Below are 27,660 nucleotides of genomic sequence, written 5' to 3' on the forward strand. Positions count from 1 at the left end.
ACTCACCAGGGAAACCTCTCTTGACATGAAACACCCATCCTTACCCTACGATCAACTACATGATATCGTATCATACTTCCAGAGCTATGAGAAAGCATAACCAACTCTAAATGGTGACATTGGACTCCTTTCTATTTATCTATTAGGACAATTACACCTACATGTTTCCATGATTGTGCCCCCTGGGAAGGGGAGGCATAGTGACCTTTCAAATTACAATAAAATACATAAAATATGATCGTGAAATATTTCTAAATTCAGGATGCCCTGCCCACCCATCCTCTTTTTTTTTTTTTTTAACTTTTCAATCCTGTTCCTCTCTTAATATACAACACAGGAGTCTGTTTCCTGTATTAACAATGACTATGTTGACTAAAGGACACACAGCATTCTAAAATGTTCATGTTTGAAAGAATGAGCTTCAGTGAGTAGAGAGACTGAATCAGTGGTGAAAAAGAATTAGGAGCCAGGCGTTGGTGGTGCATGCCTTTAATCCCAGCACACAGGAGGCAGAGGCAGGCTGATCTCTGTGAGTTCGAGGCCAGCCTGGTATACAGAGTTAGTTCCTGTTATGAATATGTTTTCCCTGCAGCCTGGTCCCACAGCCGTGCTAGCCCCAAATAACACACAGAGACACTGTATTAAATATAATGCTGTTGGCCAGTTACTAGTTTCTTATTGGCTAGCTCTGTCTTAAATATTAACGCATTTATATTAATCTAAGTATTTCCACGTGGTCTCATCTTACCGGAGAGAGGACCTGGACCTCTGTTCTCCCAAGTCTCTACATGTTGACTCCTCCCTACTACTTCCTCTGATCCTCCTTGCTTCCTAGTCCCGCCTATCTTGCTTTCCTATTGGCCAACAGTGCTTTATTAATTAACCAATACAAGAAACATATTTACAGAACATCTCCCAGCAAGTTCCAAGACAGTTATGGCTGTTACATAGAGAAAATCTCTCATTAAAAAAAAATAATAAAAAGAAATGGATGATGTGAACAGTGAGTTTGAATATAAACAGCTGAGGGTCACCCTCTCCACCACTGCTGGAAGAAAATAGTCCTGGGGCTATATAGGATGTTTGTGGTGTCAAATTCGGTTGTGGTCTTTCCAGTCTCATGCAGAAGGTCCCTCAGAAGGCCACTGAGACTCATTCTGTAGGGTAAGGACTGTCTTCAATTATGTAGACATTGTCTTCAGCTCGGGACTGCACACCTGCTATGTTTTCCAAAGCTCCACACTTAGAGACACGGAATGCTACCAAGCTGCAGAGATAGAGACAGATGTTGAGCATGAGGTTCCCTTTCAGGTCTGAGTAGAACTTTTATTCCTGATATATGCTCAGGATTCCACGAGCCCCATTCACAAAAACAATAACAGTAAACAACACCACACAGAGCCCTCCAATGCTATTAGGTCATAAAAAAGTTATCTAATAGGCATTAGACTAACCAAAAAAAAAAAAATGTGTGGGCATTTTTTTAAAGAAGCTCCTATTGGATACCTTCAAGATACTTATGTAATAAAACACAAAAGTAGGAGATCTACACAGAAAGATATCTAGGCTCCAAACAGAGATACCTAATCAGGATGTGCATTTTGGGAGTGGGCTAGGAACTGGATGACTCGTGTATTTATTTTGCACTGTGACACTATGGAAAGAGTTATGAGTGCCTGGCCACCTGAATGAGATCCCTGCAGCTCATGGAAAAGGCAGAAGGAAAGAGCCAGCTCCAAAATGTTGTCCTCTGACCTCCACAGGTGCCGTGTTACACACACACAAACACACACACACATACACACACACAGAGAGACACGCATACAATAATATAAACTTTTCTTCATTGAAAAAGAATGAGTTTTAATCTTGGTAAGTGATAAGTTATCCCGCAATGAAATAGAAGCAGCCATCGAAAACCTTCCAATGAAAAGAAGTCCAGGGCCAGTTGGATTCAGTGCAGAATTCTACCAGACATTCAAGGAAGAACTAATACCACTACTCCTCAAACTATTCCACAAAATAGAAACAAAAGGTTCATTGCCAAACTCTTTATATGAGGCCACAAAAATCTTGGTACCCAAGCCTCACAAAGACACATCCAAGAAAGAAAACTACAGACCAATATCCCTGATGAACATCGATGCAAAAATACTCAATAAAATACTGGAAAACTGAATTTAAGAATAAATCAGAGAAATCATCCACCATGACCAAGTAGGCTTCATCCCTGGAATGCAGGGATGGTTTAACATACGAAAATCTATCAACATGATCCACCATATAAACAAACTGAAAAAGAAAAACCATATGATTATCTCCCTAGATGCTGAAAAAGCCTTCAACAAAATTCAACACCCTTTCATGATAAAGGTCTTGGAGAGGTCAGGGGTAACAGGAACATATCTAAACATAATAAGACCAATATGCAGCAAACCAACTGCCAACATCAAACTGAATGGAGAGAAACTTAAGCCAATTCCTCTAAAATCAAGAACAAGACAAGGCTGCCCTCTCTCTCCCCATATCTCTTCAATATCGTACTAGAAGTTCTAGCTAATGCTATAAGACAACAAAAGTAGATCAAGGGCATCAAAATTGGAAAGGAAGAAGTCAAACTGTCTCTATTTGCAGATGATATGATAGTTTACATAAGCGACCCAATAAACTCTACCAGGGAACTCTACAGCTGATAAACACCTTCAGCAAACTAGTAGGATACAAGATAAACTCAAAAAATCAGTAGCCCTACTTTTTTCAGATGACAAAGAGACAGAGAAAGAAATCAGAGAAACATCACCCTTTACAATAGCCACAAGCAACATAAAGTATCTTGGTGAAACGTTTACCAAACAAGTAAGAGACCTATATAATAAGAACTTTGTGGCTCTAAAGAAAGAAATTAAAGGAGATACCAGAAAATGGAAAGATCTCCCATGCTCTTGGATAGGTAGGATAAACATAGTAAAAATGGCAATCTTGCCAAAAGCAATCTACAGATTCAATGCAATCCCTATTAAACCCCCACCACAATTCTTCACTGACCTCGAAAGGATAATAATCAACTTTATATGGAAAAACAAAAGACCCAGGATAGTCAAAACAACCCTATACAATAAAAGAACTTCAGGAGGCATCACCACCATCCCTGACTTTAAGCTCTACTACAGAGCTATAGCTCTGAAAACAGCCTGGTATTGGCATAAAAATAGACAGGTAGACCAATGGAATCGAATAGAAAATCCTGATATTAACCCACACACCTATGAACACCTGATTTTTGACAAAACAGCTAAAATTATACAATGGGACGAAGACAGCATCTTCAACAAATGGTACTGGCACAATTGGATGATAGTGTGTAGAAGACTGCATATAGACCCATGTCTGTCGCCATGCACAAAACTCAAGTCCAAATGGATCAAAGACCTCAACATCAATCCAGCCACATTGAACCTCTTAGAAGAGAAAGTAGGAGGTACCCTTGAGCAAATTGGTATAGGAGACTGCTTCCTGAACATAACTCCAGGGGCAAAGAAACTGAGAAAAACAATTAATAAATGGGACCTCTTCAAACTTAGAATCTCCTGTAAGGCAAAGGACACAGTGGACAAGACCAAATGGCAGCCCACAGACTGGAAAAAGATTTTCACCAATCCTACATCTGGCAAAGGGCTGATCTCCAAAATATACAAAGAACTCAAGAAACTAGTCAACAAAACACCAAATAACCCTATTTAAAAATGGGGTACAAAAGTGAAGAAAGAATTCTCAATAGAGGAAATCAAAAAGGCTGAAAGACACTTAAGAAAGTGCTCAACATCCTTAGCTACCAGGGAAATGCAAATCAAAACAACTTTGAGATACCATCTTACTCCTGCCAGAATGGCTAAAATTAGAAACACCAATGATGACTCATGTTGGAGAGGATGTGGAGAAAGGGGAACACTCCTCCACTGCTGGTGGGAGTGCAAACTCATACAGCCATTTTGGAGATCAGTATGGTGGTTCCTTAGGAAAATGGGAATTAGTTTACCACAGGACCCGGCAATCCCCCTCTTAGGCATATACCCAAAGGATTCACATCCATGCAACAAAGACATCTGTTCAACTATGTTCATAGCAGCACTATTTGTAATAGCAAGAACCTGGAAGCAACCTAGATGCCCCTCAGTTGAAGAATGGTTAATGAAGATGTGGCACATCTACACAATGGAATACTATTCTGCAGAAAAAAACTAATCTTGAAATTCGCAGGCAAGTGGATGGCACTTGAAGAAACCATCCTGAATGAGGTAATCCAGTCACAAAAAGAGGAACACAGTATGTACTCACTCATATATGGATTTTAGACCTAGAGCAAAGGATCACCAGCCTATAATTCACACCACCAGAGGAACTAGGATACAAGGTGTATTCTAAGAGATTCATATAAAGTCCCTCACAGAACTGGGAAGGGACAAGTCCACCAGAGCTCAGGTGAAGTGGGGGGGCAATGAATGGAGAGAGAAGTAGGAGAAAATGAGGGGGAGGAAAGGAAAACAATTGCGACCAGGAAGATTGAGCCTGGTTAAGAATAGAAGACAGGAAAGAAAGAGAGAGAGAGAGAGAAAGAGAACATAAGAGAGAGAGCCAATATTTGTTTGAAGATGAAATTGAACACAAATAAAGGTCTAGGACTACAAGACTGCTCCCAACTAACAATTTGAGCTTCCGTGGAAAGGCTACCATAAATGCCCTTCCCGAATAGTGAGATCAACAAATAACTTATCCATGGGGCCCTCAACTAATGCCTGTTGGAAACAGGATCAAACACCCATACATAAACACTGAGTCAAAGTAGAACCCAGATGCAGATGGAGAGGACAAGACCAGGCAGCAGAAACACATACAGACAGCTTACCTGAACAAGGAGGAACTAACGGGCCACCAGACTGATAGCTGGGAAGCCAGCATGGGACTGACTCAGGCCCCCCTGAATATGGGTCTCAGCCAGAAGGACTGGACAGTCTAAGGGACCTCAGAGAGTGGAGCCAGGATGTATCCCTGGTGCACAAAAGGACCTTACGAACACATCCCTCATGGAGGGATAACTGCCTTAACCTAGAGACTGGAAAGAAGACCTAGTCCCTACTTCACATGACCTGTCACATCTACATGACCCCAACTGGATGGCATTCCCCTACATATGGAATTGGGGTGGGGGATGGGAGGGTGGTTAGGGTGCATGTGAGAGGGCAGAGAGGGTAAAAAGAGAAGGGAAGGAGGGAGGGAGGGAGAGGGAACTGGGATCGACATGTAAAATAATAAATTAAATTAAAAAAAAATGCTTTGACTCCAAAATTTAAGTTGAAGGACAAGTTACTGGGAAAAAGGATTTCTATTTTTGTTTCCACGGAAAATGAAAAGATGTGGATTCCTTCCAGACTAATGTGGTTTGATCAAGCCAGACCGCCTGAAACAGAGTACCAGGTGATCCTACATTCAAAACAGCTGGACAAAGCAGCCTTACAGACTACAGCCATGATTTCTGCATCTTCTTAGAATCCCCCATGACAGCACCCCTTACCAGCAGGAAGTAGTTTGAAAAGAACGACGCCCAAATTCCCAAATATTGTCTGTAAATGTTTGTTTTCATTTAAATGGACTTGGTTATATAAAATAAATAAATAAACAAACAAACATACAAAAAAAAAGAAAAGGAATGAGTTTTGAAACCTGCATATCTCTAACATCAAGCATGCAATAGAAAAACATGTAACAAAGTGGTGACATTTCACTGTAGCTGAGGTCTGTGGCACAATTTCAAAGACTACTGTATGACTCATGGTTACAGACACATGACACAAGCATCGGACACTGGACCAAAAGGTTGAGGGGATGGGAGGGGCTTCCCTTGGGGAGTTCATTCCATGCCCATGTTAATCAGGGTGGGCACAATGGACTCATCTTTGAGCTTCTAGAACTCATGAAGGAACAAGTCAGAGAAGAAAACAGACTAACTCGGGGGTGATGTTTTGACATAGTGGAGTTTTGTCATTTGTGGCCATTTCTACACTGAAATGCAGAACCAAAATGAGCCTCTCCAGTCAACCACAATGAACACCTATGCTGAGAATTACACTCTGCCCAGGACAGTCACACATGTAAGGAAACAGTGTAGGGTCAGGACACTCATCAATCAGAGTGACATAAATGCAGAAAAAGTCAGGAGAGAATGCCAGATGTGTTATGGAGTGATTAGTTTGGTTTCATGTCTTTCATTCATTCATTCCTTCATTCATTCATCCATTTGGTTTTGTCACTATGTTTCTCTGGCTATCTTGTCACTTCTTACATAGACCTCAAAGAAGCCCACCTGTCTCTGCCTTTTGGGTTAGAATGAAAGGTGTTTGCAACCATACCTGGTGTCATTTACTTAATTTTAGACAGAATGTTGAAGTCTGGGCTGGACTTAAAACACACACACACAAACACACACACACACACACACAGTATTCCTGCATTAACTGATTATGTGTTGAGATAATAGGTGTGTGCCATCTCACCCAACTTCTCCCTTCTTCCTTGTGTGTGTGTTTTCTCTACTATTTTCTTTTAAATTAAAGGATTAAAAAGTAATTTTGGGGACTGAAGAGTTGATCAGCAATTAAGCGTGCTCATTGTACAGGAGAACCAGAGTTCAGATGCCACCCTAGGTAACGGGTGGAACATTTCCTGCATGCCTGTAACTCAGCACCGAGGGAGACAGAGGCAGGAGGATTCTGAGTTCAGCCTGGCCTAAGCTACATAGCAGGTTCCAGGCCAGTCTGCATCATATAATGAATCCTGCCTCAAACCAACCAACCAATGAGTCAACTATCAAAAAATGATTTAGAGACAAGAGAACATAGAGAAAGAGCCTCAAGATTGTTAATTCAAAAAGAATCAACACAATCCATGCAGCTTACCTTAGAGACCCCGTCTTCTTTTTCTTAAGGATATACCCTAAATGGGGGTGGAAAGAGGTAGGAACAATTGAAAGGAAAATTGAACATGTCATCTGAAATGCTTATGATATTTTCTCCTAAGCAAGGCTATTGCTTCTGTTTATGATGGAACCATCCCCCAGTAACTTTGGGTAATTCCTTCCTGTACCCTGCAGGAAGGTGCTTCTTCCCAGTCCTTGTCTGCTATATCCATCTACATGGCCAAATTTGCTAGAGTGGCATTAGTAAATTATTGTTCACTGAGACAAACAAAAAGTCTAGGTTTTTTTCTAATGGGCTATTAGAGAACAAGCCCGTGAGGGAAGAATAAATACTTTTAAACTAAGGAAGGGAATTCATTTGTGGAATTATACTGAATTTCTAAGTAATTCTTTCTTTTGGACGTGATCTGATATATAGTCCAGACTAGCCACAGACTGGTAGAACTCTGATATTATAAGCACATGCCAGTAGAGGGATCTTAAATAATCTTTTTCCATTAATATCTTTTAAGTAATAAGAGGGAGCTTCTGAAATCTGTCAGGCATATTCTTATTCCCCATATCCTGTAAAACAGGTAAGTAATGTGCTTTATAAAGTCCATGGCTAACACTGTATAGCTGTACAGTTCACAGAAAGGGCCATGTAGCCTAGGTGTCACCTTTAAATAGTCTGTCCCAGCCTTACTCAGGGGGCTTCCCACCAATGTCTCATTTGCATCTTTTACTAAATACATTCCAGAACATTCCATAGTATGATTATGTAAAACATGCAAAACCCCAAGGGTAGAAAAGGAGAGAACACATCAAAAGTCTTATAGTGACCAAAAATGTCAAGCCTATGCAAAATCTCTTGTGTCATAGTATTAAAATTTTATGGAAAATAGTTTCCCTTTTGATGGCAACAGCTGAAAGATAAAGAACAGGGTTAGGAAACCAGTGTTGCCAAGCATTGCAGCATATTCCTGCGAGCCCAGCACTTGGGTGCCAGAGGCAGGAAGATTCTGAGGAAGTTCATCCTCAGCTACCTAGTAAGGTCAGTACCAGTAGGAACTACATAAGGTCAAGTTTCACAGATTAGGAATCTTTGGAGACATAGCAGCCATGATTCAAAATCACTGAGCCGAGCACTCACCAAGTACCAGAAATCACCCAGAAAGTTTTGTGGGTCCTAACACATACCTTGGAGAGTAGAAGGGTTACCATGTCTGTCTTGGATCTGGATATAGGGAAGCCATGTGAACTCAAAGCCCCTATGGCATGTGCACTTGCTTAATGGCAGTCAGACAACCCTGGATTTCTTTGGTTGGGACAGTGGTGAAATTACTTACTGGTGACAGCAACGGTGCACACAAGCAACAGCAGCAGCATCAGGGCAGCAATGGAGATGCCAATATAGAAGCCCTTAGTCATGTTTTTCTGCTGCTTCCATGAAGGGATGGATTCCTAAGGAAACAATTAATAAGACAACAGTAGCAATAAATAAACAGCAGCAAACACAAGGGGCACCAAGTGAGAAGAACAGAAAACACATGCTTGACCTTAACCTATACTCTATATCCTAGAGCTTCATCTTGCTGGCCTATGACTAGTCAGGAATATGAATGAAGACCCAAGGATATGAGGTGGTAAAGGCAGTGGAACTCCAAGACAATGTGAAATCAGGGTCTTTGACGATGATAGAATCATGTTCTATGTTGAGCGAGGTGATTGCATGAGTAGATACCTCAGTCAAAATTCTAACCACATACTTAATGTAGGTTATTACATAGTGTATGTGGATATGTCTGCTTTAATCATCTGTAGGGTATTCTCCAAATGCATTGTCTTAGGTTATTAAAGGAGAAAATAATAGCTCATCTCTAAGTTAACTTGTTCTCAGTGTGCTCAGTTCCTGGTCTGGTCCTTCATCACAGATCCTACTTGTCTTGTAAATTTGTCTTTATAAACACCTAATACCAAATGGTCAGCTTGGAAACATATACACACACCTGGGCAGGTTATATTAACATTTTAGGATACATGCATGTATTAAATATAAATATATGCAATATATAATATTCATAAACAGTTTCCATGTGTGTATTAATAAATATATGTATATATTAATATTTTATAGATTATATATGTTAATATATTATGCATTTATTAACAATTAAAATAACAGAGACTATGAATTAGACAGAAAACAAGGTGAGTGTCGAAGGATTTGGAGGAGGTTGAGAAAAAAGAAAACAATATAATTATTTCTAATAACTTCCTAAAAGTAGTAAGAAGACTGCTCCTGGATGCAGCCTGATTAACACAACATGGTCAGACAGAAATGTAGAATCTCCCCTAGTGCCCTGGTGCAGGTGATCAGGGACCAGCACATACTGGAATACGCAGGAGGCAGGGCAGCAGGTGAGGCCCCCTCTAATAGCTTAGCACTAATCTACTAACCCCAAACAGAGCCCGTAGATGGGCTAACTGCAAGGAAAGAATGGACCAGACACCAGGTCTTTGCCTATGTATAAGCGTCGTCTCTAGAGTCACAATCCTGGCTTGTCTGCTTAGTCAGAGAGATCATGAACAAGTTAGTTAAGCTCTGTGAGCCCTGAGTATAAATCCTCAAACAATGTGTTCAGTGGGTTCTTGGGAAAGAGATTCTCAGGTATTCTTGACAAACACTGTGAAGAATATAGGAGAGAAATAAGGTTTGTTTGTTTGTTTTTTGTTATTCTCATGGGGTCCCCTATATCCTAGGGGACCTGGAGCTCACTAATTGACAATGACCTTGAACCTTTGATCCTCCTTCCCAAACCTCCTGAGTTCTTGGACACCATGTGTGTCCACTGTACCCACATGGACATTTACATCAGAACATCTTCCTGATTATGAACGACAGCAATGCTTATCCTTTCTCATCCATCTTCACAAATTTTATCCAACTTTTTTATTCATGAAACATAATCCAGGAAGTTGATCTCCTGGTTCAATTAATATGCATGCTGCTATTGATAGGCCTAGGGGTGAACACCTTAATCCCAGGACCTGAGAGGTGGAAGGAGGAGGGTCAGGAACTTTGGATCTTTCCTGGGTGCATAGCAATGTCAAAGCCAGCCTGAGCTCCAAGGGATTATGTCTCAAACAAACATACAAACAAACAAATGCCCTGAAAACAAACAGTGTGCTCTGTGCATTGCTTTCAATGCATAAACACAGCTTGACATCTTAAGAGTACAGATGCTCCTACAACTTGTTTTGAAGCACGAGTTATTCCTTCATGGTGCTAAGTATGACAGTTTCTCAGGTAACTGAGGGCAAGAACAACCTCCATATGCAGTGCAGTTTGGTTTTATATGGAACCAGAAGTCTGCTCCTTAGCAACATGTACTTAATGGTGTCTGATATTTAACTATTTCCAAAACTGCCAAAGCACTGAGGACTAATGTCTGCTAGGCCATTACATATTTAGTGTAAGCTGGGCGCATGACATAGGCTTGTATTCCCAGTATTCAGTAGGCTGAAGCAGGAAGATTATGAGTTCTAGGCCAGCCAGAGGTGTGAAATGAAATTATATCTCAAAGAAGTAGAGGGAGTTATGGTGGGATTCACTCCTGTTATTTGAATTCTTGAAAGACAGAGACAATAGGTCATGAGTTCATGGTTATCCTCAGCTTTTCAGTAAGTTCAAGGAGAGCTGGACTACATGAGACCCTTCTCAAAAAACAAGCAAAAGAAACTGACACTCAGCCCCATGTATTATGTTCTGACTGTCAAAGCCCTATATAGACATCTCCACCTAGTTTTGAGGGTGGTTGGTGGATGGTGATTTTTGGTAGTCAAACTTGGGGCCTTGCACATGCTAACAAGGGCTCTGCTGCTTCTAACAGTCAAATAATCCTCACAACCCCCTATCTAGCTTTTTTCTCACCTCAACCACAATTTCTGTCATGCTAAATACACATACTAAAACAAACCTTGTTCCTTCCTGGAACCAAAAGAGAAAACTCCAATTGATAAACTCACTTCTGCTATTGGTAGAGATAGAACTCTGGCAAGAATCGTGGAAGCAGAGTGCCCTAGATTGTTCTCAAGCTTAGTATATGGAAACTGTAGGAAAAATCTTGCAAAATTAAGATGTCCAAGACCTCAATACCTTCTGTAGAGGTTTGTGTGTGGAAAAAAAGTACCACCAGTTGACTCTACAGAGAATGGTTAATGGGTAGAAAAACAATCTTAGGGCACCCCAAATGAACATTTTGAATTCAAACACCCTTTGTAAGTGTCAAACTCTTTATTTATGTTTATGTATTTATTAATTTATTTATCTACAATTTTTGAGAGAGGGTGTCACTACATAGCCCACATTGCCTAATGGTCTAGGCTGGCCTCAATTTATGATATTTTGTAGTAATTAATTTCCTGAGTCCTAAGAATAAGGAGATACTACTTCATCTGACTCATTTCTTTTCTTCTTCTTCTGTTGTGATACAAATATCCGTGAACTAATTTTACAGACATCTTTAACTACAAATTGTTTCCTAGAAGATATACAACTGAACATGGCTAATAGATTGGGGAGGAATATGCTTACAGTGTAATTATTCCAAGAGTTGTCCGAGGATGTCACAGTGTTATTCCAATCTGCTCAACAAGAGGAAAAATTAATTATAAATGCAAGAATTTAGACTTTTTCACATATGTAAATTATACAAGGTCAATGTATCATATACTATGTAGTGTGGGATTTAATATAGCAGGAGATTTACTGAGCAGCAAGCTTTCAACTTTTAGATATTCAAAGTATATTTGAAATGCCTATTTTATAACACGAAATCTATTGTTTTCATTGTGTCTACTGTCTGTGAAACGCAAAAACTCTTTCCACTAATATCAGACATTTGTAAGGGTTGTGACATCCTTACAAGAAGCCCTTCACTGCATTTCACAGATGAAGCAGCAGACATCACATGACTCCATGGTTCTGATTTTAGCAAATGACAGCCATCTCAGCTGGCAGTGCACACACAGGGCCCACACAATGAATGGAAATACTACAGGTCCTTGGAAGTCCCTAACAACTGCCAAAGCTGCCATTGCACAAAATGAATAAAGTTGAATAACTCCTACCCTATTCATTTTCATATCTCTGTGTTTACATTTTACTCACCGTGAGAGCCCTTACAAGGAGACAAAGACAATGACTAACCCTAACCCTTACAAGGAGCCAAAGGCAATGACTAGGTTTAAGCAACACCTACAATCTCAGCTTTGTGATAGGCCCTTAAGCAAGGCCTTCCAGGAATAAGAGGAAGCGATTCAGTAAGGTGAAGCTGAATCAGACAAAACTTGAATTCAGTGCTGATCATATTCATCAGCAAAATGACCTCATCATCAAGGTCCTGATATGAGCACTGAGGAATGCACACATGGGCACGGACACTGTTGGAAACACTGAGATGTGATTATTTTTATGTGATGGCAGGACCATGGAGCAGAAGGGTACTGTGGAATTCATGTTAGAAATGGCATACCATTGATCTAAAGAGGAGCAGTCCACAACTTGTCAAAAGAAGTCTACCTAGAATTGGGGATAAATTAAAATGTGTGTGTTTTAAAAGAAGAACTAAAGAGTTTCTCCAATCTAGCATGGCATAAATTGTCAAAAAATAACAAAACAGAATGGTGTGTAAGACTCTTGGCAGGGGCAGCTATCAAAAACAGGTGGTGGCCCATGTGACACCCAAACCCCTTTCATTCCTAATATTTCTTGCTTTTGCAAATGTTCACCAAGGGAGGGTTGCCATGAGCACAGTACGGACTCAGCCCAGGAACTTTGAGTTACAAGGCCAAAATACCAGAAGTCTCAAGGTCACCAGGGACACAGCTGCTGCTGTCCCTGTCCACTCTGCAAAGCTCTCCTCTGACTAGGGTTAGGTTACATAGCATTACAGAGTGACCACCATCATCCTTCTTTCTTCACACCTGGGAACAGTGGCAGACAGCTGTTCCTGGTGCCTTGTGTTTGGATCTATTTTCATTTTGCTTTCCTGCCTGGAAACAGTTCACACTAAAGATTTCCCTTTCAAAACCCAAAGGTCACCATTACTTAATCCTTCCTGACTCTATGGGTTCAATGCATATGGCTTTAAACTAACTAGTGTCCAGGACAGCTTAGGTAAAGCAGGATACATGGGGACAAGGAGAACACAAAGAAGCAGCTCCTCAGAATATTGAGTCTCTCTCTCAATCTCTCAATCTCTCAATCTCTCTCTCTCTCTCTCTCTCTCTCTCTCTCTCTCTCACACACACACACACACACACACACACAGGTATTCACTGAGAGTCAAGCAAGAGAGTTAGCAAGGCCTAGCCTTGTTTGGATGTACCTCAAGGACAAGTGAGGCAGCTCTGAATCACAAAGTTCAGCATGGAACAGCCTTGACTTACTGCTGCTGATATACTGATAGCATAGAACTGGCTGAGAAAGATGGCAGAGTTCAGCATCACAACAGTTGATCAAGCAAGACATGCCACTATAGTTTGTTTGGATTTGCTTGTTTGTTTTTCTTTGTAACAGTCCTGGCTGTTGAACTCACTACGATCCACCTGCCTCCCAAATGCTAGGATCAAACGTGTGCCCCACCACCACCCTGCCTTGTCACTATAGTTTTAAGGAGAGTGTTCCAAGTGAGTGAGAATTAGGGTCTCAGTGCTGCAAGACTATTTTGGTGCTGCTGTTGGTATTATCAACCCATGTTAGTTAGACTATTTTAGGCTGCTATAACAAAACTGCTTAGAGTAAGTACATTATAAACAAAAGAAATTCATTGGTCATAGTTCTACCCGCTTGGAAATCCCAGATCCAGACACAAGCTGACAGATAGCTGCTGAGGGCTCCTTTTGTTCATAGATGATACTTTTTGTGTGTTCCCAAGTGAAAGAAAGGGAAAACCAGCCCCATGGGTCATCTTACAAAGGCTGTAACATTCTTTATAAAGGTCTTACTTTTACAAGCAAATCACCTTCCAGATGAACTCAGGGTTTCTCTACTGCATTGAGGATTAAACATTAACAAAGCAATTGATGGGGACACAAGCATTCAGAGCACAGTGCAACCTCAGATTTTCCATGGGAACCTAAGACTGACAAGGCAGAAGAGGAGACTCCTGGCTATTCTGATGGAAGTATAAGTGTGACAAGGTTAGTATGGACACCAGGGAGTTAGGTTCCAAAGAACCAAGCCCAGTGATGAGCCTGGGATCAACCAGAGTGAGTAAAAGAGTCACATGGGCATATATGATCCCAAGTCATAGCAGCTACCAGTTGTGGAATATTCTTTTACACTGTGTGAAGATGTGTCTGGTTTAATAAAAAGCCGAATGGCCATTAGCTCTGCAGAAAGCAGATAGGATAGACTTCTTGGGACAGAGAAGACTTGGAGAAGACAAAAGGCAGAATCGCCAGCCAAACTTATAGGAAGCAGGATGGGGACTACAGTGCAAAGGAAACCAAGCCATGTGATTTTAGAAAGTATATTAAAAGGTATGAGTTAATTTAAGTTATAAGAACTAGTTAGGAATAAACCCAAGCTCAGGCCAAGCTTTCATAATTAATAATAAGTTTCCATGTCAGGTTTTTTGGTTTTTTTGTTTTGTTTTGTTTTTTGAGACCAGACCAAAGAAAAATCTGCCTACAGCTTCCAGTCCTCCAGGCCCTATTATAATAATGTAAATATCATTGTAACTATCACTTACCTCCTTTGCAAATATGACTCAAGCCCCCCATATATTTTGTAACCACAATATTCTTTAAAATTTAGTACAATAAACTGATTTTTACATTTAAAAAGCAAGTGGCATTATGATCATTGAATGAATAATGGAACAGATTCAAGAGAATGGATATTTCTATAAGTCATACAAGTGTTAGCCAAGCAGATGAAACAGTAAAAAAAAAAAATCAGAGTAATCAATGAGCCACAGAAGGGAAGCCCAAGGCAGGATGCAGAGAATGTCTCATTGGATGGACATGAGGGTGGCTGAATTGCTTATTTATTCTATTGAAACTTTGGAGAAACACTGATAAAGACAGATTTCCTACTGAGACAATCTATGCCACCCACAGACATCTCCAACCTAGTTGGCACAAGCAACAAGTCACACTTACTGAAGGTCAAATGATGTAGACACTTCTGGTTCTAGACTTCCCTCCTATTCCTGAATGTAAATAAATATCCCTGTGAAATCTACATCACAACATTGTTTGTGGAAGAAAAATATTTAAATATAAGCTTGTTGTAAACCACATCTTGCAGCATTGTTTCCAAACCAACAGCACCAAGAAGGATGGGGCACTTCTTAGAAACCTCCAGAGATCCAACTTGAGAGCCACCAACATCACATGTGTACTCAACATAAAGAAACCTAAGTGCTCTTCCTGGAGAAGTCCATATATGTGCCCCAGTATCCTATTCCTTTCCTAGGCACCTCTCTTCCTAATGACCCCTGTCCTTGGGACCTGACTTAAATATTGATACATTTTCAACACTCCATCACATTGACTGTCCCTGACATTATCTTCTTCAAAGAAGCCACATGGCCTAGTTTGGCTTAAATGAAGAAGCTTGTGCAAAGGGTCCTCTGAAGGATGCTGGGGGAGGGGAGGAAAATGTAACCTCTGTCCCTGCCATCAATTACAATGTCAGCTCTGTATTATTATAGAGGGCATGCGCTCTTCAACACCAGCTTTATCGAGGTCTGGACCATCCAATGGGGTCAGGAAGGGGAACATAGTTACCTGCAAAAGTATAGGATGGGGTTTCTGTCACCTCAGCTGCTGTCTGATATGGGTCAGTTGTAGTGGGTTCTGGAATGACAACAATGCAAGAACTGTATTAGACTTGGAGTTTGGCCCCCATCATGGAAAATAGAAATAAAACATTGTATCGCCCCCTTCAGTAGCTACCTCAGCCTACAAAGCAGGAATGGCTCCTTCCTACTAATTTCTGCTGACTCTTCTGAAAAATGTAACCAAAGATGGGCACTGTGTGTCATTGTTTCACTTGCCTGACCAATTGACATCTCTATTCTAATATTCTGGAAAACTTTATTTTTATTCAGAATTGCTTCATACTCTTCATACTTTCCATTTTATACCCATGAACTCCTCTGAAACATAGTCAATATTAAAACATGGAGAATCGAACACACTCAGATAAGATGATTTATCAAGACAAGGGTCATTACACCTACTAGGAGAGGGGCCTGGACTTTTCTCACGACCCTCTTCACTGCAGGCCTTATTCAATCCCCAGATTGTTCACACTTCTTTCCATGGAGATGTGCTCACCAAACAACATGGATTAGATGGACTAGTTCATCACTGAGTCCTTCTTAAGGTAGCAGTATCACTCTGGTGACAGATCCTACTCTGCAGTCTGCCTTGTGCTGTGGAATTCTCTATCTCCCTCCCCCCTCTCCTCCCCTCTTTCTCTCCCTCCCTCTCTCTCATCATTGGTTGATTGACTGACTGAGTGACTGACTGAGACAAGGTCTTCCATCTTCCATTACTTTACTAAGAGGGATTTCCTGTGTTTCCTGACTCATCTACTACTGCTCTCCAAAGGTTTCCATGTGGAACACTCCAGTGCAGCCTGCATTTCCCTTTTCTTCCTGGAGTCCCTAGGCTCCTCCCACCAATATCTCACTTCCCATGCAGAGCTGAGCACTTGCCTCTCTGGGAGTCCTCTGAATGCTTCTGTTTCAGAACAACAGATGATCTTGGAGTGGGTTGGTTATGGCCAGGTGAAAATACCTAAATCTGGGTTCTTCATGGCCCCTCAGAGTCTTTCTAGATCCCCTACCTCACTCCAACCTAATCCTTACATTTGAACAACACCCTCCTGTTCTACACTACTGTCCTGTTTTACCCTGGTATTCAGACATGTGAGAGGATGTGACCATCCTTCTGAATTAACAATAGGACAACACAAATGTCACATGGTCACATGTGATCCAATTCAGTTCCTGATAAAAGTTGTCATGAGTTTATTTGTATCCCCATCCTGGGTCACTTTCTCCCCTGTTCTTACAACCTCATGCCCCATATTCCATAAATAGTCTCTGGGGCAAAGAGGGTGAGAATGAGAAGCAGATGTGAAGATCTATGTCCTCATCTTACAGTAGTCAGAGTGTTTGCCTTCTCCCTGGACTGGATATTCAACCCTCCACTGCAATTCTTTAGGAAAATGACAATAGAAAAATAAGATTACATTAACACACCCTCAAGAGGTCATATGGACTCATGAAGCAACATTTCCCTTCTAAATCTCAGTTTTCAGTGAAGTTCCTAACCTATACATGTTCTCCAAACTCAGTCCATGAGCCCATCCCCCGAAGCAGCCTGAAACTAAGTATTGAAAAGTTGTGTCATTCCTGAATAACCCTAACAGTCCTTCCATTTGTGCGGTTGCCTCGAACAAAGTGGTTGTCCTCACAAATCCTATGCTCCACACGACTAATTATAACCTAGAGGCCTCTGAACACTTGAGGGGGGGGGGGGGTAGCCCAGTCCTTCAGGGTCCTTCTGTGTGAATGTATCAGAAGGCCAATGTGAGGGTTCTCCTGCTTGAAAGTACTTGAAGGCCAATGAGAGGACAGAGAGATAAATGTCACCCATCAGATTACCCTAACAACAACAAGTTCTGTGGTTTTATCTCTCGTCATAATCCAGCCCTACCCCAAGAGATGGACAAGTTTTAGGAAGCTTTGAGAGCCCCTCTGATAGCTATCTCATCACTCCTAGATGCAGAAGGTTTGAACCTAAACTTGCCATCAGGATGACATGCTTCTCCCCATCTGTAAGTCAAGGTACTACCTACCCATTAATAGTAAGTTTGCCTGTAGGCAATTTGAAATATGAACTACATGGCCTCACTCAAGAATGAACATGTTAAATTATTTTCTAAAGCCTTCAAATTCGGTGTGTGTGTGTGTGTGTGTGTGTGTGTGTGTGTGTGTGTGTTATCCCTACAAAGTACATATATTGTACTTTTCATGCTATATGAATAAATTGAAAGATCCTTAACCCAAAACTTCACAAGGCATCCACTATCTCTTTAGAAGGGTGATATTATGATGCCTTTCCAGTGAGGATGTGGAAACAATAGCAACCCTCCCAAAATCCATGCTCACAGCAGGAGTTCTGACCCTGGAGTCAAAAGAACCAGCTTCCAACTCAAGTGAACAGGGACAGAGTCTGAGCCACCCTCTGTCTTCATAACTCTACCATGAACTTTCTGACTCTCAGTTCCTGTCACTACAAAATAGGGAAAGATCACAGCTCTATAGGACATAATTGTCTGAAAATTAATCTTTGCATCATAAAGCATGGAACATGCGTCCTGGAGTACAGAAAATGCTAAGTGTTGGCTTCACAGACCTATGGCCTCAGCTGCATGTATCAATTTCAGAATAATGCGAAGGGTCATGGGTCTCTCTACCCTGACCTTAGTTCTTAGTCAGTCCTTAGTTTTTCATCAGAAAATCATGCTAATTCAGATGCCCCATCCTCATCAGCTCTCCTAGCCAATGAGCCACCTAAGTCTGGCTAGTAGTGAATCCCCTGGGAATCTCAATAGAGAGATGGTGTCCTCCACCTTCAAGTTCTTACACAGCAGAGGTGAATGTAATTTAAGATTAGAAAATTACAGATTTGGTGAAGCTGTTGTTGGGGCCAAGCTAAGAACTCTTCACCCATGTTATACTTCTGACTTGACTCAGTGTCTTTGTATCCTACAGCCGCTGGTAAGAAGGACTCTGGGAAGCTGGGAGTGGTGGTGCATGCCTTTAGCACCAGCACTTGGGAGGCAGAGGCAGGTGGATCTCTGTGAGTTCAAGACTAGCTACAAGACAGCCTCCAAAGCCTGTCTTAAAAAAAAAAAAAAAAAGGACTCTGAGTCTTGGATGACATTGGATTTTACCTGGTATGTGAGTCTGTATGTGTGCTCGTGTGGGAGGTAGGGCTGAGACTCTGGATGATGTTGGTACATGTGTGGGTCTTGTTGACATTGTTGTGGCTTTCACTGTAGTTGCGGGTCTTCCTGTTGTTGTTGGTTTGCTTGTAGTTGTGAGTCTGGTTGTAGCTGTGGGTCTTATAGTTGTGGGACTTGTAGTTGTGGGTCTTGTTACAGTTGTGGGACTTGTTGGAGGACTTGTGGGAATTTCTGGATTTGGAAATCAAGATTAAACAAGGATGAGTCAACAAGAAGACAAGAGCTTCTGTTGTAGCACCTGTGAGAGGTTGTCCCCAGAGAGACTCCTCTCCTGAACTTCTGTTCAGGTCAGGGCACGGCTGTGCAGAGAGCTCACTAGTAGGAGGCAGATGCATTGATAACATGGAGGGGAAAACAGAGCCCATGTTCCTAAGGACACTTTATAAATGACAAGTGTCAGATCCTCAGATCTCTAAGCATCTCTGTGACACTGAGAGGGCATGAGGGACTAGGACTGCTCTCTTGGGTGACTCACTTCAAACTAAGTTTTCAGGCCTAGCATGTTCACTTCTGTCAGTTCCAAGAGGACACATCATACAGCCCTGAATTTTAGTATGCAGATCCCACACGATCCCCAAAATGGATTTGTACATTTGGGTAGAGTGTGGCCCTTCCAATCTAAGGGAAACAAGGTGAATACCCATTATCCAAAAATGTTTGGTACCCAGAGTTTAAGAATGTAAATCTTCCTTAACAGTTTGGAATACTTGCACATAGATAAGATTTTATGGGTTGGGCTCCTATATAATCATGGATTGATGTAGCATTTATATAACTACATATTACATATGCAACTTAAAAGGTAACTTCATAAACTGTGGGTAATTCTGCACTTGATAGTATCATGGCATTGAATTTTCCAGGAGCTTTATCAAGTCCATGCTCAAAAGATTCCAGAGTTTGGATCACTATGGACTTGGGAATTTTTGGATTAGTCGGGTTCAAACTGCAATTTCACTAATTAACAGCATCCAAAGGGTTTTGAGGACCCAAACATCTACTGATGGACTCAGTGTGCAGAGTTCCAACACAGAAACTAAGGCAAAGTGGTGCTGGAGTCAGTCACCAGGACTCACGCTGTCTGTATCAGTAGGCATGTGTTCCCTGTGAGTTAGCTCCTTTCACCTTAACTGTGCCAAAGACAAAATAAAACCTCAGCAAGGAGGAATACTTGCTTTGAAAGCTGTTACTTCTGTGGCACATAATTCCTTTATCCAGTGTGTGTTTTTCCTAAAAGGAAGAAAAAAAATGGTAGTGTTCCTATTTTGTGCTGGGAAGTAGCAGATGTAGAGCTTTTCTTCAAATTCAATACATATATTTATTCGCTCATTTGTGTTTATGTGATGTCACAAATGTGGATGTCAGGTGATAACTCTTCAGAGTCTATTATCTCCTTCTACCATGTGGGCCCAGGGATTGAACTCAGGTCATCAAGCTTAGTAGTGGGCACCTTTTTCCCACTGAGCCATCTCATTAGCCCTCTGCTGAAAGGATTTTGTTTCAGGAACATAAAAACAGGAGCAAGAGCTCATGTTGATTGTTTTCAAAGTCATTGCTAACAACATGTAGCAAGGAGTGGCTGTGACTGTGGCAGTAAAACTATTCACACCAGTGACTGGGTCTGTTTATAACCTAGCCTGGCTAATTAGCTGACCAGTCAAGAGTGTGAGCAGAGGCTTGAGCACAGTACAAACCCTCCCTGGAGAGGAGAAATGTCTGAAGGAGAGAAAAGCAAGCTTGGGACAATCTAGTCAGAAGATCACTATGACAACAAAACCAGGAAACAATCAGCAGCTCCTGAGCTTTGCTTATCTTGCTCTGAGGCTTTATTCTCCCAGGACGATGGGAAAGTCCAAAGGACCATTGGAGGGTCCCAGAACCACTGGAGAGGAAGCTCTGTGTGTTTAAATAATGAGAAAATGTAGACTTGGTTTGAAGGATGAAACACGGTTGCTAGATTGTAGGGCCCTGCATGGACCCCCAAGGCACCTTGAGCAAGGCTGAAGCTGTTGCCTGGAACTTCTTGCTCCAAACCTGTTGTTGGTACTCTTCCCGTTTTGATAACACACACCTCGTGACAACACACACCTCGTGGAGAGGAGCTAAGCCTAAAAATCCTGTAATTGTTCACTGTGCTATAAATCAGTATTTAAGCCCGTTCCATCCCTTCAATAAATGGCATTCGGCATTCAGCATTCCGACATTGCCATTGAATGAATGACCCACTGTCTTGTCTCTTTATTTCAACCTCTAGGCTTTGGACCGATTCGTGGAACAGATGGTAGCACGGGCGCTATACTAGATCACTTACGGTCTCAACAAGTGGTCAAACAGCGGCTTTGTAAGCACTGACCTGTTAATAAATTTCTAAGCTTCATAAAATCTTTAATTAATGAATTGAATTTAGTAATCTTACACTATGATGCCATGCCTATCCCCCTTCTGGTGCTGTGAATCTAACCCCAGTGTTTTAGGTAGGAATGTGTGCTAGACAAGTGCCTTCCCAAGCTACACCCACAGGGTTATTATTGTGTGTTTGCAGTCTTAGGGACAGAACATAAGGCTTCAGGCATGATAGATAAATTTCTATAACCCTTCTTTTTTTAGTGCTCCCCTTCCCCCCCCCCTCTCTCTCTCTCTGTGTGTGTGTGTGTGTGTGTGTGTGTGTGTGTATGTGTATGTGTGTGGTGTGGTATGGTTTATTCATTCTCCTATGAGTTGGCATCCTTGGAGACCAGATTCATTCAACTTCAGCCAGGTAAATATACCATTTCACACCTGTGATAGGCACTGGGAACCTTGTGTCTCTTCCACAAAGCTGTCTCCATACATCTTTCTTTGTACACTCTATGAACATCTTCTGGCTTCCCTAAGTTGCTTCTCAGGCATAGTTGTGTAAGGCAGGTCCTTACCTCATCAGAATGGCCCTCACCCTAACAAGGTGTGGTCACACATTCCTACAATCCCAACACTCAGGAGGCTAAGGTGTGGGCATGAAGTTCCTGGTCAGCCTGATTTACAAAGCAAGGCCCAATCTCAAAATCAATAAATCAGTTAATAAAGAGAGCCAGAACAATGTTTCAACAGGTAGTCACTTGACTTTCAAGACTGGACAGCTGACTTAAGCTCCTAGAACTCACAAAATGACATAAAGAAAGTACTACCCCCGCATGTTTGCCCTCTGATACATTCATCATGATATGCAAACCCAACACACATATATCATTCACACATAGCCACAAAATAATAATGTTTTAAAAATCCGATTAAACATAAAAATGAATGAAGAATGGATGAATGAATATCAAAGTCTTTAAGTTGGGAGACAAAGAATAATGTTCTTAATTTTAAAAAGATAGATTATTATTTCTATTGATCTCTTTTTCTTTTTGGTTTTTTTCAAGACAATCTTTCTCTGTGTAGATTGAAGCCTGTCCTGGAACTCACTCTGTAAATCAGGCTGGCCTCAAACTCACAGATCTCCTCCTGCCTCTGCCTCCCAAGTGCTGGAATTAAAAGCATGTACCACCACCTTAAGGCTGTTACTGTAAATTTCTATTGTCCATGTAAACCCTTAAGGAAAAAGAGATTAGAAACAGCACCCCCAGGCAGTCCTCATGAGCCTACCCTTCTAGTCAAAGCAAGGAGATCAGGATATCTACCTCAAGAAGGAAAATGTAAAACCTGGTGGTTGTTGAATGATCCTGTATCCTCAGTATTCAGGGGATAGAGGCAGGTGGAACACCATCACTTCAAGGCCAGCCTGGTCTAAAGAGCAAGTTCCAGAACAGCCAGGGCTACAGAAAAGAAAGGAAGGAAGGAAGGAAACAAAGAAAATGTAGTGAGTCCAGATTTTGGGTTTTCATGAACTTCTTACTGTTAGAATATGGGCTTGAACCTGATCCCACAGTCTGAATAGATCAAGCCTCACCTCTCAGCTGCTCCGTAAGACAGTTAGGAAAATGTCTGTTAGGTGCCCCAACTGCAGCCCCCGATTTATAAACCTAAGCAAGATCTGGCTGCTCCATACGCTGTCACTTATGCTAAGGTGAACTAAATCTTGCAAAAGGAAAACTTCCCTCCTGAAGGAAAAAAAAAGAAATAAAAGGAGAACATGATACTCCTCCCCATGGTGGGGGAGATAATTTATTGTAGATATCTGGGAGAAAACAGACAGAGGCATCTAGAAGAGTTCAGAGTGAACACGACCAGCAAACTGAACTGGCCCTGAGAGAGGGCAAAGCCAGGAGCCAAGAGTGGTGGCCAAGAGGCCATGAGCCCAATAGGCAAAGGACCAGTATAGCCAAAATGGCTGGGTTATATAGGAAAGAGCAGCTGGGGAAGGTGCAGCCCAGCCCAGTCCCTGGGCTGGAGAATTTAGGAAGGGTGTGGTGTGCCCGGTACTGGCCTTGCTGAGCACTGGCAACCAGGGTCTACTTTCATATGTTAACAAGCACTTTAGCTTGCTTTCCTCCTGAGACCTAGCACCTAGGACCTCCAGAACTAAAAGATTCTAACAAGTCAGTATTTTCCTTTGCTCTGGGGACCAGCCTGAGACTCCTCAGGGAGGGGTGAGGTTGAGAAGATTATAGTGCAGGCTGCTGTCCTCTGTCTGCCCTGCCATTCCAGTCATGTCTAGTCCTCACTATCTCTCTTTAGTCCTCCTTATCTCTCTCTAGTCCTCTCTAGCTCTAGTCCTCCCTCCCTCACTCTCTCTCTCTCTCTCTCTCTCTCTCTCACACACACACACACACACACACACACACACACATACACACACAGATTCCTGTTCTTCAAAAATCTCTCCAGGTTATAAAGAGAAGGCCCTCCTTCCCTTGAAGCCTCTTCATACCCCATCAAGGAATGAACCTCATAGATTGTATTGTGTGTGTCTAATGCTCTCCATTCTCGCTTGAGGCCTCCTCATTCTAATGAAGCTCGTGGGAGGGAATTTTATGTCAGCACCTTCTATGGACTAACCACTGCTGCTCGTGTGATCACACTGCACAGTGATTGTGTACTAACCACTGCTCCTCATGTGATCACACTGCACAGTGACAGTGGACTAACTGCTTGTGTGATCACACTGTACAGCACAGTGACTTGTGGACAGGTGGGAAGGAACACTCTTCTATCAGGACATTTCCATTGTTCAAGCAACAATTGTGTGATATGTTGTGAGACCCATATCAAAGGTCCAGGGCAGGGCAGACATGGAGTAGAACTCGCCACCTCTACAGATGTGCCTGTGCTCAGCAAGGTCAGCTGACCACTGATGAAGCCAGCTCATCAGCTCAGTAGCACCGTGCATTGTCTGCTTTTCAGGTTAGAGCTGTAGTGACTTCACAGTGTTGGGGACGGGTGGTTAACTTTCTAAGGTACAATCACAGAAAAGAGGCAGTTCTTAAAAGTCACGAATTCACAGCTTAAATCCCCACTGTGTTTCAGGATGAAGAGTGGATGCAGTTTCGTGGACCAACAAGACTGTCCCAAATACAGTTCAGACATGAATCCTGATAGTCTTGAATTAAGATTCATTTTAGGTCTTCATCTAAGCAAGTAAAGTTGTTCTGTGCCTCAAAGGAGACTATTTAAGTCTGGGTTTGGTTTGGTTTGGTTTGGTTTGGTTTGGCTTGGTTTGGTTTGGTTTGGTTTAAAATACATGCCTGTATTCTCAACACTGGAGTTAGTGGCAGGAGGATCAGGAGAGAATGGCTCCCAGAGGACAGCCTGAGACACACAGCATTATATCTTTAAACAACTCAAAGCAAGTGTCCAAACAGACATGTTTATAAGAACTTTCTACTGAGGCAGTAATGGGACAGGCGGGCAGTGCTGGGAAAGTGGTGGTGCAGGACTTTGATCCCAACACCTGGGAGGCAGAGGCTGATCTGTAAGTTCAAGGCCAGCCTGGCAGCCTGGTCTACAATTGAGTTCCAGGGCAGGCTCCAAAGCTACACAGAGAAACCCTGTGGGGGGGTGGTGAAGGGGAGAGCAACAATAACAATAACAACAAACAAACAAACAAAAGTACTTTCTGTTTCCTACTTCTAGGAAAAGAACAAATAACTAGCAGAGGACTCAGTTCACTTGCAAGAAAGAAGGCACACTCACCTGGTTTAACTTCCAATGAAAAGGTCACTTTGAGATCATTGAACCATCCAGGGATCTCCACCCGACAACAGTACAGACCACTGTCACTCTGGACAACATTCTCTATTGTCAAGGACACATTTCCTCCAGAAACATTCCCCTTTAGCTGGTATCTGCTGCTCCTCTGATAGGTGACACTGTGTCCATTGGTCCGCATAAGTGTGTTTATACAATTAAAAGATGGGCATTCCCCTCGGCCCCAGCATGTCCTCAAGACTCCTTGAAGTGTCGAGTAGGTACATGGCAGTGTGACAGGGTGACCTAGCACCCCCTTCACTACTCTGTAAGAATCTACAGCACCTGTGACATAAGAAAGTAGGGAGGGGGAAAATGGGAAATTAGTACCCAACATTTCCCTCAAGTTTTGTTGTTGTTTTTAGGAAAAAATATGGGGAAGGGAGGACTCAAGTGGAAACACAGTTTGTTTTATTGTTTTGATTTTGACTCTTTTGTTGTTGGTAGTCATAAACCGGAATGACAACTTGATGTTTGGTTTTCTGTGCCTGGGGCTCACTTTGTAGCCCTGGCTGTCATGGAGCTTGCTGCATAAACTTGCAGAACTCCGCTGCCCCTTCCTCCCCAATCCTATGATTACATGTCCAGTTTTACAGCTTGAATTTGAAGACTGGAAACATCTTTCTGTTAGCATATTCTTCCTTCCACAGTGTGATCACTTAATGGATACATTGTGAACAAAACAAATTATTCTGTGGTAGGATATTTACACATGCTTTTCAATTCTTTTTTCTCCTTCAGTGTGTGTTAGCATGCAGGCACACCTTGGCCCAGCCCCTTGGGGGGCAGCAAGCAAGCAAGCAGTACTCTGGCTCTGTAAGTGGGAGCAAAAGGTCCCTTTAAGAGACAAGTTCCACCCACTCCTACTCTCCCTTCTCTGTTCCTCTGAAAAAGCAAACAGGTCTTTCCCCCTTCCCTCTCTGTCTGTCTGTCTCTTCTTCTCCCTCCCTCTCTCTTCCTCTCTGTCTCTCTCTTTCCCTCCTTATCTTTCTCTCTTTCTCTTTCTCCTTGTTTCCCTCCTCTTCCCAACTCCTTTCTGTTTCCCCAATAAAACTCCCTGTAAGCTGGGTCTGTATGACCTCATAGTTTGTCCCTCACCCGCCATGGGGCTTCCTGCCAAGTTCAATCTCAGTGTGTGTGTTTCTTTTGGTGACAGGGTATGACTATAGGCTTCAAACTCGCTGAAAAATCACAATCCTCCCATCTCTGCCTCCTGAGAGCTGGGCAATTAGCTTGTGCCACTGAGACCAGCTCAATTGTTTCATTTTAAAAATTACAACTTTATTTCAGAAGCCTGGCCCATGGGTAACACTTGTAAACCCAGAACCCAATTGTATCCCCAGAACTCACTTGTAAACCCAAAACTCACTAGTAAAGCCAGAACTCTCTTGTGAATCCAAAACTCAACTTCTATACCCAGAACTCAACTTCTATATCCAGAAGTCACTGTATACCCAGAACTGGAGAGGTAGAGGGAGGAAGATGAGAAATTCAAAGCCAGCTTCAGCTTAGTAATGGGTTCAAGAGAGGCCTAGGATTTGGAGACCCTGTCTCAAACCATCCCTCTTCCTCCCCCACAGTGATTTGACAACAAAATCACTAACTCTTCCCACCTCTCCTAATCAGAACAGAGCCAGGGCTTCGGAATAGCACTGTTGGCTTCAAGGTAGAACTTTAGTATCTTCAAAGTCAATTTTCAGAAAGGGTTTTAGGAGGCAGAGGCAGGAGGATCTCTGTGAGTTTGAAGCCAGTCTGGTCAACAGAGCAAGTTCTAGGACAGACTCCAAAGCTATAGAGAAACCCTATCTTGAAAACCAAAACCAAAACAAACCAAATGAAAACAAACAAAAAAAAAAAAAAAAAAAAAAAAAAAAAAAACCAGAAAGGGTTTTAGAAAACCATTAGGAGGGACCAAGGCTTATTCTGAATTTTAAAGTATCCCTTTATGAACAAAAATCAAAACCCCAAACCAAACAAACAAAAACCACTACATAAAGGTCATTCTTATAAGTTGGTGACATTAAAAAAAATAGATAAATAATTGAAAATGGCTTAAATATCAAAAATGCGCAAAGAAATGGAAGGAAGGCTGACTTTAACTACACATGCTGCATGGAAAGCTCTGCTTCTGATTTTATTTTATTAACCACTGACTATCATAAGCATGCATGTGCACTCAGCACATACATGACCATCACATGAATGCATGTGTTCTCGCCTCTTGCCTGACATGTTCTAGGGATCATGTTTATTTAGCCATATGTTTTGAAATTCATACAGGTTAATTTTCTTTGGAACTATAATTTGTCCTGGTTCTCTGCTCACTACATAACCCATAACCAAAAAGGCCCAAATACTGTCATCACTTCTGCCACCTCTAGCCTCCTCAACATCCCCCAGCTCATCAACTCACTTACCTGGGAGAAGTAGTATGAGGCCTGAAATGAAGATTTGAGGAAGCATCATGGTGTTGACCTGAAGGACA

General features: G+C 41.9%; 1 protein-coding gene across 1 annotated transcript; it reads right to left on the reverse strand.

Moving 5' to 3' along the window:
* Window positions 1–1,059: 1,059 nt before the first annotated feature.
* Havcr1 (hepatitis A virus cellular receptor 1) lies at window positions 1,060–27,660 on the reverse strand. The gene is made up of 9 exons (XM_051181560.1): window positions 27,593–27,660; window positions 25,122–25,460; window positions 19,122–19,178; window positions 18,936–19,037; window positions 15,752–15,820; window positions 11,547–11,596; window positions 8,299–8,413; window positions 6,951–6,987; window positions 1,060–1,267 (listed from the first exon to the last, which is right to left on the reverse strand). The coding sequence occupies exons 1-9, from the start codon at window positions 27,639–27,641 to the stop codon at window positions 1,153–1,155; spliced, it is 933 nt and encodes a 310-aa protein (XP_051037517.1). The 5' UTR covers window positions 27,642–27,660; the 3' UTR covers window positions 1,060–1,152.

Source organism: Phodopus roborovskii, unplaced genomic scaffold (genome assembly GCF_943737965.1).
Source record: "Phodopus roborovskii unplaced genomic scaffold, PHOROB, whole genome shotgun sequence".
NCBI classification, from domain to species: domain Eukaryota; kingdom Metazoa; phylum Chordata; class Mammalia; order Rodentia; family Cricetidae; genus Phodopus; species Phodopus roborovskii.